General features: G+C 47.8%; 1 protein-coding gene across 2 annotated transcripts; it reads right to left on the bottom strand.

Moving 5' to 3' along the window:
* Nucleotides 1-6,132: 6,132 nt before the first annotated feature.
* LOC141994111 (uncharacterized) lies at nt 6,133-12,854 on the bottom strand. Of its 2 annotated transcripts, none has more exons than XM_074964181.1 (3): nt 12,338-12,854; nt 7,413-8,016; nt 6,133-6,824 (listed from the first exon to the last, which is right to left on the bottom strand). In XM_074964181.1, the coding sequence occupies exons 2-3, from the start codon at nt 7,993-7,995 to the stop codon at nt 6,283-6,285; spliced, it is 1,125 nt and encodes a 374-aa protein (XP_074820282.1). In that variant the 5' UTR covers nt 7,996-8,016; nt 12,338-12,854; the 3' UTR covers nt 6,133-6,282. The 2 variants fall into 2 exon arrangements, with proteins under 2 accessions (XP_074820282.1, XP_074820283.1); XM_074964182.1 differs by having other exon boundaries at nt 6,134-6,824; nt 7,413-7,821; nt 12,338-12,845.
* Nucleotides 12,855-13,039: the final 185 nt, after the last annotated feature.

Genomic DNA, 13,039 nt, shown 5'->3' with positions numbered 1-13,039 from the left:
AAGGCAGGAGGCCGATGAGCACAGTGAGTCTTACCACCCACAGTTAGCCAAGGGAGTTTGACACAAGATTTGGATGTATGGCAGAGGTTTCATTTCACAAGACACTATTATTAGTGCGTGCACAAATGGTACAATAAAGATAGAATAAGTTCAAAATGTCAGAAGTGTCAAAAAGGGCTTAGGGAGGCATCCCACATTTTACCAATTCCTCAATCTTGGGGACAACAGAGTGGAGTCTGCAAAGCCCTCCTGTTACAGCAGCATGAGATGAGCAGCCATCCAATAGTGTGCAACAAAGAGGGTTGTTTCTGAGTCCCCAGGTGTGGTCATTTCCCACACCCCTTATCTGGAATGGCTGCATTTGCGCTGGAGATAGCATGGCAGCTCGAAGCCAGGCAGTCTCCCCTCAGACTGAGTGATGAGGAAGGAGTTTCTTACAGAGGGAGCAGTTCTGCCCCATTTTGCTTGCCACAACACAGCAGCATCTGCTGTGGAGCTGGTTGGTAACATAGTCCAGGTTGATTTTCTGCTGATGAGTCGGCGGCAAGGCCCCTCCCGTATAGCTTTGAAAAGTGGCAGTTGTGGCATCACCTGGATTTTGTCCAGGAGATTCTCTGCTGCAATCTGACTCCTGGTGTTAGGAGCTGGGATATTTGAGAGAACTGGTAGCCACACAGTGTTCATTGACACTCTTACTATTTTCATCGTTTGTTTCAGTCATACATCAAGTAGGTTTGTGTGGGTAGAATTGAATCACGCAGGAACATAGTATTCTCCAACTGAGTAACAGAGAGCTAGTGCTGAGCTGAGCAATGTTTGCACATTAACTCTCTACGTTGAGCCCACAAGCAATTTAGGAGGCCATTACTGCTCTTATTCTTCTGAGCTGTTTTGGTGAGGTGATCCTTGTAGGTAAGGGTGTGAGCTAGAGTTACTCCTAGATCAAACTATGGCCCACAGGCTGGATCTGTCCTGTCAGGGCTTTGGATCTGGCCCATGGGATTGCCACCCCCATGGCGCCACGGGGCTAAGCCAGGCTCCCTGCCTGCCCTGGCCCCGCGTTGCTCCCAGAAGTGGCTGGCACTATGTCCCTGCGGCCCCTAGGGGAAGGGGGTGGGCAGAGGGCTCCGCGCGCTGCCGTTGCCTGCAGGTACCGCCCCCCGCAGCTCCTATTGGCTGGGAACGGGGAACCGGGGCTAATGGGAGCTTCGGGGGAGGTATGCACAGGTGAGGGCAGCGTACAGAGCCCTCTGCCCCCCATCCTTCCCAGGGGCCGCAGGGATGTGGTGCCAGCCACTTCTGGGAGCGACGCAGGGAGAGGCTGCCTTAGTCCCACTGCGTGCTGCTGACACCCTGGAGCCGCTCAAGGTCAGCAGTGCCAGGCCGGAGCCTGCACCCTGAACCCCTCCTGCACCCCAACCCCTGCCCTGAGCCCCCTGTCACACCCCTCCTGCACCCCAACCCCCTGCCACACCCTTCCTATACCCCAACCCCCTGCTGCACCCTGCACCCCTCCTGCACCTCAACCCCCTGCCCTGAGCCCCCTGCCGCACTCCCTCCTGCACCCCAACCCCTTGCCCTGAACCCCTTCCTGCATATCACACCCCCTCCCACACCCTGCACTCCCTCCCGCACCCCAACCCCCTGCCCCAGCCCTACATTCAGGGCCCTGCATGCAATTTCCCCACCCAGATGTGGCCCTTGGGCCAAAAAGTTTGCCCACCCCGTCCTAGATATACGGGCTTTAGGTCGTGTGCCAGTTGTTCCCCATTCAGGAAGATGTTGAGCTATTGTGAAGCATTGGCATGGCTGAGATTTTCCATGACAACTTTGTCTTTGACCCCCCTGGGCTTAAGTCTCCATTTTGTACAATAGCCACTAATGGCTGCCATGTCTTGGTTCCTGTTGTCCTCAATCTTTCTGAAGTCTCTGTCTCTTGAAGCGAGGCAAATGTCAATTGCATACTTAAATGGCTTTGAATTTGATGGAGGCAAGTTATTCGTAAATATGCTGAAAAAAGTTGGAGGAGGAGTACATCCCTGAGGGGAGTCCATTCTTCTGGATCTTCCATGTGCACAGTTTATTTGTCTAGCATTGCCTGAAACTGTCTGTTTCAAAGCATCATTTCTGTAACCATAACAACCCATCAAGGTAACATCTTTGACATCTTAACCAGCAGGCCAGCGTGCCAGACAGTATTATATCCTGCTGTCTCCTCCATCTGTTGGAAACCATTTTCTATATAATTAGTAAGAGCAAGAATTTGGTCACAAGTGCTCCTATTAGATATAAAGCCTGACTGGTCTTCCAGATCCTGCTCTACTGTGGGCACAATTCTTTGCAGAATTAGTCTTCCAGAGCCAGGAGTCAATAACTGGAGCCAGGGATCAGAGTTGGTGTCAGAAGCTAACAACTGGAGCCAACGCGCAGTACTGGAGTCAGAAGCCAGACAAGGGAGCAGGGTTGGGGACTGCAGCGGACTGGAGCAAGGCTGAAACAGGAGTGATCACAGCTGCGGACGGAAGCACTGAGCCATCAGCAACACAGTTCTGCTGTGGCTGAACTTAAGTGTAGACCTGTTGGCTCCTTTCAGCCAATTGGCTGGGATGGCCAATCAGACAATTTTGCTGCAGCCCAGCTGGGCTCATTAACCTGCTTGAAAGCTGAACTGGCTAGCCCCAGGCTTAGCTGAGGGAAGTCAGCTCACCCCCCTGACACCTGGCCATGTTTGCTTTCAGAAAGCAGTTGCTTTAGGGATTTTGGTTCTCCCAGTGTGCGTGACTGTGACTTTGGTACAACTTTTATCGAAGTTTCAGAGTAGCAGCCGTGTTAGTCTGTATCCGCAAAAGGAAAGGAGTACGTGTGGCACCTTAGAGACTAACAAATTTATTTGAGCATAAGCTTTGGTGAGCAACAGCTCACTTCATCGGATGCATCCAATGAAGTGAGCTGTAGCTCACGAAAGCTTATGCTCAAATAAATTTGTTAGTCTCTAAGGTGCCACACGTACTCCTTTTCTTTTTATCAAACTGTGATGGCCACCATCGTGGCTGGCACACCAGACATTGAACAGGGGTGCAGCCCGACAAAGCTCAAAGCACGAGTCTCTACAGCTTGAGCTACAAAGCCTAGCTCCATTACTGAGGCTGTAACACTCATTATCTGTGGTTTGGGCACCAAGAGGAACATAGAATCATAGAAATTTAGGGCTGTAAGGGACCTTGAGAAGTTATCATGTCCAGCCCACTGTACTGTGGCAGAACCAAGTAAGCCTAGACCATTACTAACAGGTGTTTGTCTAACTTATTCTTAAAAACCTACAGTGCTGGGCATTCCACAACCCCCCTTGTAAGCCTATTCCAGAGCCTTATAGTTAGAAAGTTTTTCCTAATATCTAACCTAAATCTTCCTTGTTGCATATTAAGCCCATTACTTGTCCTACCTTCAGTGGACATGGAGAATAATTGGTCACAATCTTCTTTAGAACAGCCCTAAACATATTTGAAGACTGTCATCAGGTCTCTACTCAGTCTTGTTTTCTCAAGACTGAACATGCCCAGGTTTTTTAACCTTTCCTCATAGGTCAGGTTTTCTAAACCTTTTATCATTTTGTTGCTGTCCTCTGGACTCTCTGCCGTTTGTCCACATCTTTTCCAAAGTGGACCCAGGACTCCAGCTGAATCCTCATCAGTGCCAAGCAGAGCCAATGACCTCCCGTGTCTTATATACAACGCTGCTGTTATTACACACATTAATTATATTTGCCTTTTTTGCAACTGCATCACATTGTTGCCTCATATTCAATTGGTGAAAAGAAAAGGAGTACTTGTGGCACCTTAGAGACTAACCAATTTATTTGAGCATGAGCTTTCGTGAGCTACAGCTCACTTCATCGGATGCATACTGTGGAAATTGCAGAATACATTATTATATACACAGACACCATGAAACAATACCTCCTCCCACCCCACTCTCCTGCTGGTAATAGCTTATCTAAAGTGATCATCAAGATGGGCCATTTCCAGCACAAATCCAGGTTTTCTCACCCTCCGCCCCCCCACAGACAAACTCACTCTCTTGCTGGTAATAGCCCATCCAAAGTGAGCACTCTCTTCACAATGTGTATGATAATCAAGGTGGGCCATTTCCTGCAGGAATCCAGGTTCTCTCACCCCCTCACCCCCCTCCAAAAACCACACATACAAACTCTCCTTACAACGTGCATGAAAATCAAGGTGGGCCATTTCCAGCACAAATACAGGTTTTCTCACCCCCCCACCCCCATACACACACAAACTCACTCTCCTGCTGGTAATAGCCTATCCAAAGTGACCACTCTCCTTACAACGTGCATGAAAATCAAGGTGGGCCATTTCCAGCACAAATCCAGGTTTTTTAACCCCCCCCCCCACACACAAACTCACTCTCCTGCTGGCAATAGCTCATCCAAACTGACCACTCTCCCCACAATGTGCATGACAATCAAGGTGGGCCACTTCCAGCATAAATCCAAGTTTAACCAGAAGGCTGGGGGGGGGTAGGAAAAAACAAGGGGAAATAGGCTACCTTGCATAATGACTTAGCCACTCCCAGTCTCTATTTAAGCCTAAATTAATAGTATCCAATTTGCAAATGAATTACAATTCAGCAGTTTCTCGCTGGACTCTGGATTTGAAGTTTTTTTGTTGTAAGATAGCGACCTTCATATCTCTGATTGCGTGACCAGAGAGATTGAAGTGTTCTCCAACTGGCTTATGAATGTTATAATTCTTGACATCTGATTTGTGTCCATTTATTCTTTTACGTAGAGAATGTCCAGTTCGACCAATGTACATGGCAGAGGGGCATTGCTGGCACATGATGGCATATATCACATTGGTGGATGTGCAGGTGAACGAGCCTCTGATAGTGTGGCTGATGTTATTAGGCCCTGTGATGGTGTCCCCTGAATAGATATGTGGGCACAGTTGGCAACGTGGTGAGTATTCGCTTCAGGTTGGGGGGCCAACAACCACATACCACACAACAGAACCACTAACCCAGGAACCTATCCTTGCAACAAAGCCCGTTGCCAACTGTGCCCAGATATCTATTCAGGGGACACCATTACAGGGCCTAATAACATCAGCCACACTATCAGAGGCTCGTTCACCTGCACATCCACCAATGTGACATATGCCATCATGTGCCAGCAATGCCCCTCTGCCATGTACATTGGTCAAACTGGACAGTCTCTACGTAAAAGAATAAATGGACACAAATCAGATGTCAAGAATTATAACATTCATAAACCAGTCGGAGAACACTTCAATCTCTCTGGTCACGCGATTACAGACATGAAAGTTGCAATATTACAACAAAAAAACTTCAAAACCAGACTCCAGCAAGAAACTGTTGAATTGGAATTCATTTGCAAATTGGATACAATTAACTTAGGCTTGAATAGAGACTGGGAGTGGCTAAGTCATTATGCAAGGTAACCAATTTCCCCTTGTTTTTTCCTACCCCCACCCCCTCCTCAGACGTTCTTGTTAAACCCTGGATTTGTGCTGGAAATGGCCCACCTTGATTATCATACACATTGTAAGGAGAGTGATCACTTTAGATAAGCTATTACCAGCAGGAGAGTGGGGTGGGGGGAGGTATTTTTTCATGCTGCGTGTGTATAAAAGATCTTCTACACTTTCCACAGTATGCATCCGATGAAGTGAGCTGTAGCTCACGAAAGCTTATGCTCAAATAAATTGGTTAGTCTCTAAGGTGCCACAAGTACTCCTTTTCTTTTTGCGAATACAGACTAACACGGCTGTTACTCTGAAATATTCCCACTGTTATTACTGCTTGCTGTGTGCTCCACAATATCTGTGAGAGTAAGGGGGAGACGTTTATGGCGGGGTGGGAGGTTGAGGCAAATCGCCCGGCTGCTGGTTACGCGCAGCCAGACTCCAGGGCGGTTAGAAGAGCACAGGAGGGCGCGGCACGCATCAGAGAAGCTTTGAAAACCAGTTTCATGACTGGCCAGGCTACGGTGTGAAAGTTCTCTTTGTTTCTCGTTGATGAAACCCCCCGCCCCTTGGTTCACTCTACTTCCCTGTAAGCTAACCACCCTCCCCTCCTCCCTTCGATCACCACTTGCAGAGGCAATAAAGTCATTGTTGCTTCACATTCATGCATTCTTTATTCATTCATCACACAAATAGGGAGATGACTACCAAGGTAGCCCAGGAGGGGTGGTGGAGGAGGGAAGGAAAATGCCACACAGCACTTTAAGAGTTTACAACTTTAAAACTTATTGAATGCCAGTCTTCTGTTGCTTGGGCAATCCTCTGTGGTGGAGTGGCTGGTTGGCCAGTGGCCCCCCCACCGCGTTCTTGGGTGTCTGGGTGTGGAGGCTATGGAAGTTGGGGAGGAGGGCGGTTGGTTATACAGGGGCTGTATTGGCAGTCTGTGCTCCAGCTGCCTTTGCTGCAGCGCAACCATACACTGGAGCATACTGGTTTGGTCCTCCAGCAGCCTCAGCATTGAATCCTGCCTCCTCTCATCACGCTGCCGCCACATTTGAGCTTCAGCCCTGTCTTCAGCCCGCCACTTACTCTCTTCAGCCTGCCACTTACTCTCTTCAGCCCGCCACCTCTCCTCCCGGTCATTTTGTGCTTTCCTGCACTCTGACATTATTTGCCTCCACGCATTCGTCTGTGCTCTGTCAATGTGGGAGGACAGCATGAGCTCAGAGAACATTTCATCACGAGTGCGGTTTTTTTTCTTTCTAATCTTCACTAGCCTCTGGGAAGGAGAAGATCCTGTGATCATTGAAACACATGCAGCTGGTGGAGAAAAAAAAGGGGACAGCGGTATTTAAAAAGACACATTTTATAAAACAGTGGCTACGCTCTTTCAGGGTAAACCTTGCTGTTAACATTACATACATAGCACATGTGCTTTCATTACAAGGTCGCATTTTGCCTCCCCCCACCGCGTGGCTACCCCCTCAACCCTCCCCCCTCCCCGTGGCTAACAGCGGGGAACATTTCTGTTTAGCCACAGACAAACAGCCCAGCAGGAACGGACTCCTCTGAGTGTCCCCTGAAGAAAAGCACCCTATTTCAACCAGGTGACCATGAATGATATCTCACTCTCCTGAGGATAACACAGAGAGATAAAGAACGGATGTTGTTTGAACGCCAGCAAACATACACTGCAATGCTTTGTTGTACAATGATTCCCGAGTACGTGTTACTGGCCTGGAGTGGTAAAGTGTCCTACCATGAAGGACGCAATAAGGCTGCCCTCCCCAGAAACCTTTTGCAAAGGCTTTGGGAGTACATCCAGGAGAGCCGCGAATGCCAGGGCAAAGTAATCCTTTCACATGCTTGCTTTTAAACCATGTATAGTATTTTAAAAGGTACACTCACCGGAGGTCCCTTCTCCGCCTGCCGGGTCCAGGAGGCAGCCTTGGGTGGGTTCGGGGGGTACTGGCTCCAGGTCCAGGGTGAGAAACAGTTCCTGGCTGTCGGGAAAAGCGGTTTCTCCGCTTGCTTGCTGTGAGCTATCTACAACCTCCTCCTCATCATCATCTTCTTCGTCCCCAAAACCTGCGTCCGTGTTGCCTCCATCTCCGTTGAAGGAGTCAAACAACACGGCTGGGGTAGTGGTGGCTGAACCCCCTAAAATGGCATGCAGCTCATCATAGAAGCGGCATGTTTGGGGCTCTGACCTGGAGTGGGCATTCGCCTCTCTGGTTTTCTGGTAGGCTTGCCTCCGCTCCTTAAGTTTCACGCAGCACTGCTTCGGGTCCCTGTTATGGCCTCTGTCCTTCATGCCCTGGGAGATTTTGACAAAGGTTTTGGCATTTCGAAAACTGGAACGGAGTTCTGATAGCACGGATTCCTCTCCCCATACAGCGATCAGATCCCGTACCTCCCGTTCAGTCCATGCTGGAGCTCTTTTGCGATTCTGGGACTCCATCACGGTCACCTCTGCTGATGAGCTCTGCATGGTCACCTGCAGCTTGCCACGCTGGCCAAACAGGAAATGAGATTCAAAAGTTCGCAGTTCTTTTCCTGTCTACCTGGCCAGTGCATCTGAGTTGAGAGTGCTGTCCAGAGCGGTCACAATGGAGCACTCTGGGATAGCTCCTGGAGGCCAATACCGTCGAATTGTGTCCACAGTACCCCAAATTTGACCCGGCAAGGCCGATTTAAGCGCTAATCCACTTGTCAGGGGTGGAGTAAGGAAATCGATTTTAAGAGCCCTTTAAGTCGAAATAAAGGGCTTCATCGTGTGGACGGGTGCAGGTTTACATAGATTTAACGCTGCTAAATTCGACCTAAAGTCCTAGTGTAGACCAGGGCTGAGGAAGATTGTAGTGACCTTAGGAATGAAGGCTGGTTAGTTCACAGAACTATCATTTGTGATATACATGTAATTGAGATGTCACTGAAAGCATGCTAAGCTCTGAAATCCCCTTGGACAGAGAGGTGGCAAGTAGGCAAAATACTTTCAGTGAAAAGAGGAAGAGATCTACCAAATGTGAAGCTGAAAGGTGGTTTTATTAGGATTTGTAACTGACAGATCAAGATCATGACAGGAATCTGCATATTGCCAGAAGACTGATAAGAGTTAAGAGCTAAGATGAAAGTGAAGATCATCATCATAAGGGACCTGTTGTCTGCAGATGATGCAGCCCTTGTGGCTCACAGTGTTGATGCTCTACAACATCTTATTACCAAGTACTTTGATTCGTGCAAAATCTTTGGGCTAGCAATAAGCTTGAAGAAGACTGTTATCATGCAGCAAGGCTCTTCAGAACCAGATCCAACTTAGATGGCATTCATCTGGATGTTGCTGACCAATTTGGCTACCTTGGCTCTACTGTTACCAGGAATGTAAATCTTGATGCTGAGCTCACTAGTAGAATTGGCAAAGCAGCCAGGAACTTTGTTTTTTTGCAAGACAGAGCCATGAACAACAAATTGTTAATTAAAGTGAAAATGCATATTTATAAGACATGTGTTTTATCCACTCTTCTATTTGTCTCTGAAACATGGACGACTTATGTCAAACGTACCAAAAGTGCTAAAGGAATTGGCGGATGTGATTGCAGAGCCATTGGCCATTATCTTTGAAAACTCATGGCGATCGGGGGAAGTCCCAGAAGACTAAAAGGCTAATGTAGTGCCAATCTTTAAAAAAGGGAAGGAGGAGGATCCTGGGAACTACAGGCCAGTCAGCCTCACCTCAGTTCCCGGAAAAATCATGGAGCATGTCCTCAAGGAATCAATTCTGAAGCACTTAGATGAGAGGAAAGTGATCAGGAACAGTCAGCATGGATTCACCAAGGGAAAGTCATGCCTGACTAATCTAATTGCCTTCTATGATGAGATAACTGGTTCTGTGGATGAAGGGAAAGCAGTGGACGTGTTATTCCTTGACTTAAGCAAAGCTTTTGACACTGTGTCCCACAGTATTCTTTTCAGCAAGTTAAAGAAGTATGGGCTGGATGGATGCACTACAAGGTGGGTAGAAAGTTGGCTAGATTGTCGGGCTCAACAGGTAGTGATCAATGGCTCCATGTCTAGTTGGCAGCCGGTATCGAGTGGAGTGCCCCAAGGGTCAGTCCTGGGGCCGGTTTTGTTCAATATCTTCGTTAATGATCTGGAGGATGGTGTGGATTGCACTCTCAGCAAGTTTGTGGATGACACTAAACTGGGAAGAGTGGTAGATACGCTGGAGGGTAGGGATAGGATACAGAGGGACCTAGACAAATTGGAGGATTGGGCCAAAAGAAATCTGATGAGGTTCAACAAGGACAAGTGCAGAGTCCTGCACTTAGGACGGAAGAAACCAATGCACCGCTACAGACTAGGGACCGAATGGCTAGGCAGCAGTTCTGCAGAGAAGGACCTAGGGGTGACAGTGGACGAGAAGCTGGATATGAGTCAACAGTGTGCCCTTGTTGCCAAGAAGGCCAATGGCATTTTGCGGTGTATAAGTAGGGGCATTGCCAGCGGATCGAGGGACGTGATCGTTCCCCTCTATTCGACATGAGAGGAAACTTACATGAGAGGAAAGTGATCAGGAACAGTCAGCATGGGTTCACCAAGGGAAGGTCATGCCTGACTAATCTAATCGCCTTTTATGATGAGATTACTGGTTCTGTGGATGAAGGGAAAGCAGTGGATGTATTGTTTCTTGACTTTAGCAAAGCTTTTGACACGGTCTCCCACAGTATTCTTGTCAGCAAGTTAAGGAAGTATGGGCTGGATGAATGCACTATAAGGTGGGTAGAAAGCTGGCTAGATTGTCGGGCTCAACGGGTAGTGATCAATGGCTCCATGTCTAGTTGGCAGCCGGTGTCAAGTGGTGTGCCCCAGGGGTCGGTTTTGTTCAATATCTTCATAAATGATCTGGAGGATGGTGTGGATTGCACTCTCAGAAAATTTGCGGATGATACTAAACTGGGAGGAGTGGTAGATACGCTGGAGGGGAGGGATAGGATACAGAAGGACCTAGACAAATTGGAGGATTGGGCCAAAAGAAATCTGATGAGGTTCAATAAGGATAAGTGCAGGGTCCTGCACTTAGGATGGAAGAATCCAATGCACCGCTACAGACTAGGGACCGAATGGCTAGGCAGCAGTTCTGCAGAAAAGGACCTAGGGGTGACAGTGGACGAGAAGCTGGATATGAGTCAACAGTGTGCCCTTGTTGCCAAGAAGGCCAATGGCATTTTGGGATGTATAAGTAGGGGCATAGCGAGCAGATCGAGGGACGTGATCGTTCCCCTCTATTCGACACTGGTGAGGCCTCATCTGGAGTACTGTGTCCAGTTTTGGGCCCCACACTACAAGAAGGATGTGGATAAATTGGAGAGAGTCCAGCGAAGGGCAACAAAAATGATTAGGGGTCTAGAGCACATGACTTATGAGGAGAGGCTGAGGGAGCTGGGATTGTTTAGTCTGCAGAAGAGAAGAATGAGGGGGGATTTGATAGCTGCTTTCAACTACCTGAAAGGGGGTTCCAAAGAGGATGGCTCTAGACTGTTCTCAATGGTAGCAGATGACAGAACGAGGAGTAATGGTCTCAAGTTGCAATGGGGGAGGGTTAGATTGGATATTAGGAAAAACTTTTTCACTAAGAGGGTGGTGAAACACTGGAATGCGTTACCTAGGGAGGTGGTAGAATCTCCTTCCTTAGAGGTTTTTAAGGTCAGGCTTGACAAAGCCCTGGCTGGGATGATTTAACTGGGAATTGGTCCTGCTTCGAGCAGGGGGTTGGACTAGATGACCTTCTGGGGTCCCTTCCAACCCTGATATTCTATGATTCTATGATTCTATGACATTGGTGAGGCCTCATCTGGAGTACTGTGTCCAGTTTTGGGCCCCACACTAAAAGAAGGATGTGGAGAAATTGGAGAGAGTCCAGCGAAGGGCAACAAAAATGATTAGGGGCCTGGAACACATGACTTATGAGGAGAGGCTGAGGGAACTGGGATTGTTTAGTCTGCGAAAGAGAAGAATGAGGGGGGATTTGATAGCTCCTTTTAACTACCTGAAAGGTGGATCCAAAGAGGTTGGATCTAGACTATTCTCAGTGATAGCAGATGACAGGACAAGGAGTAATGGTCTCAAGTTGCAGTGGGGGAGATTTAGGTTGGATATTAGGAAAAACTTTTTCACTAGGAGGGTGGTGAAACACTGGAATGCGTTACCTAGGGAGGTGGTGGAATCCCCTTCCTTAGAAGTTTTTAAGGTCAGGCTTGACAAAGCCCTGGCTGGGATGATTTAGTTGGGGATTGGTCCTGCTCTGGGCAGGATGTTGGACTAGATGACCTCCAGAGGTCCCTTCCAACTCTGATATTCTATGATTCTATGAAAAGACTAAACAGCTTTCATATCAGATGCTTGCATAAAATTCTTTGAATAAGATCGGAAGACAGGGTGACAAATGTGGAAGTGTTAAATCGTGCTGGTTTGCCATTCATGGGAATGTTGGTTAGTAAGAAAATACTCAGGTGGCTTGGACATGTCAAGTGAATGCTGGATTACAGGATCCCAAAGAGTGTGCTGTACTCTGAAGCTCGTGAAGGATCTAGAAAGAGAGGCAGACTACTGCACAGATTTCGGGATGCTTGCAATGATGACTTAGTATCCTTTGGAATCTCTGTGGATGATTGAGAAAGGAGGGCAATATGCCGCTCTAGTTGGCAGAGTTAGCTTGTAGATGGAGTGACGCATTGCGAGGCGGACAGGATCGAGCTTTGTGATGACCAATGTCAGAGAAGGAAAGAATCTGCTGCTTGGATTCAGAGCATTGCCAGTGCGTGGTTGTGCCCTACCTGTGGATGGGACTGTCATTCGCTCATCAGACTCAGCAGCCATCAAAGAACTCATCGGCGCATACACCATGCTCTGTAAAGAGTGACGGTACCATTAATTATTATTATGATAAGAGTGATGTTCCTCAGAAATCTGTTATGTGATAGTGATGAGAGAGACCTCATGGCTTCCTTACAGTGCAATATGCCTGTAGCTGTTGACTTGTCTTTCCAAGAAGTGTTGGCCTTTGGCCCCATGGTTAGGCCATCTTGTAAAAACACTAGAATGTCTTTAGCTGCAGCTGACTTTGCCTTGATGTGTGTCCCTTGTAACAGCAACATTGAAACTTCAAGTGGAACATAGCATTTGTGAATTTCCTCCAATTTGCCAGGAGGATGTTTATCACCTTAGAAAGAGGGACTGCAATTTTCTCCTCTCAGCTTCCCAGATGACTGGTTAGCCAACACTAGATTTTGGTTCAGGATAGGTCCCTGTTGCACTACATTTTGTATGTGTGTTGAGATTTGAGACATTCCAGTGACATTTAAATTGGGTCTGGGAGCTAAGGCCTGAGAATTAATAAGATGATTTATAATCACTGTGGCCTTTTCCTTCACTATCTTCTTTACCTTCTTTACACTTAGTGGCTGGGGGGGGGGGGAGGCATAAAGGAGGCCTTTTAGCCCTCTTCTGAGAACAAATTGCTATTTGGAGAATCTTAG

The sequence above is a fragment of the Natator depressus genome, chromosome 9 (assembly GCF_965152275.1).
Source record: "Natator depressus isolate rNatDep1 chromosome 9, rNatDep2.hap1, whole genome shotgun sequence".
NCBI lineage: Eukaryota > Metazoa > Chordata > Testudines > Cheloniidae > Natator > Natator depressus.
This window is presented reverse-complemented; position numbering and strand designations above follow the sequence as displayed.

Coding starts and splice junctions, on each gene's coding strand:
- LOC141994111 (XM_074964181.1), bottom strand. CDS start 7,995: ATGCAGAGCTCATCAGCAGAGGTGACCGTGATGGAGTCCCAGAATCGC. Junction 6,825..7,412: donor AGGCGGAGAAGGGACCTCCG/GTGAGTGTACCT, acceptor TTTCTCCACCAG/CTGCATGTGTTTCAATGATC.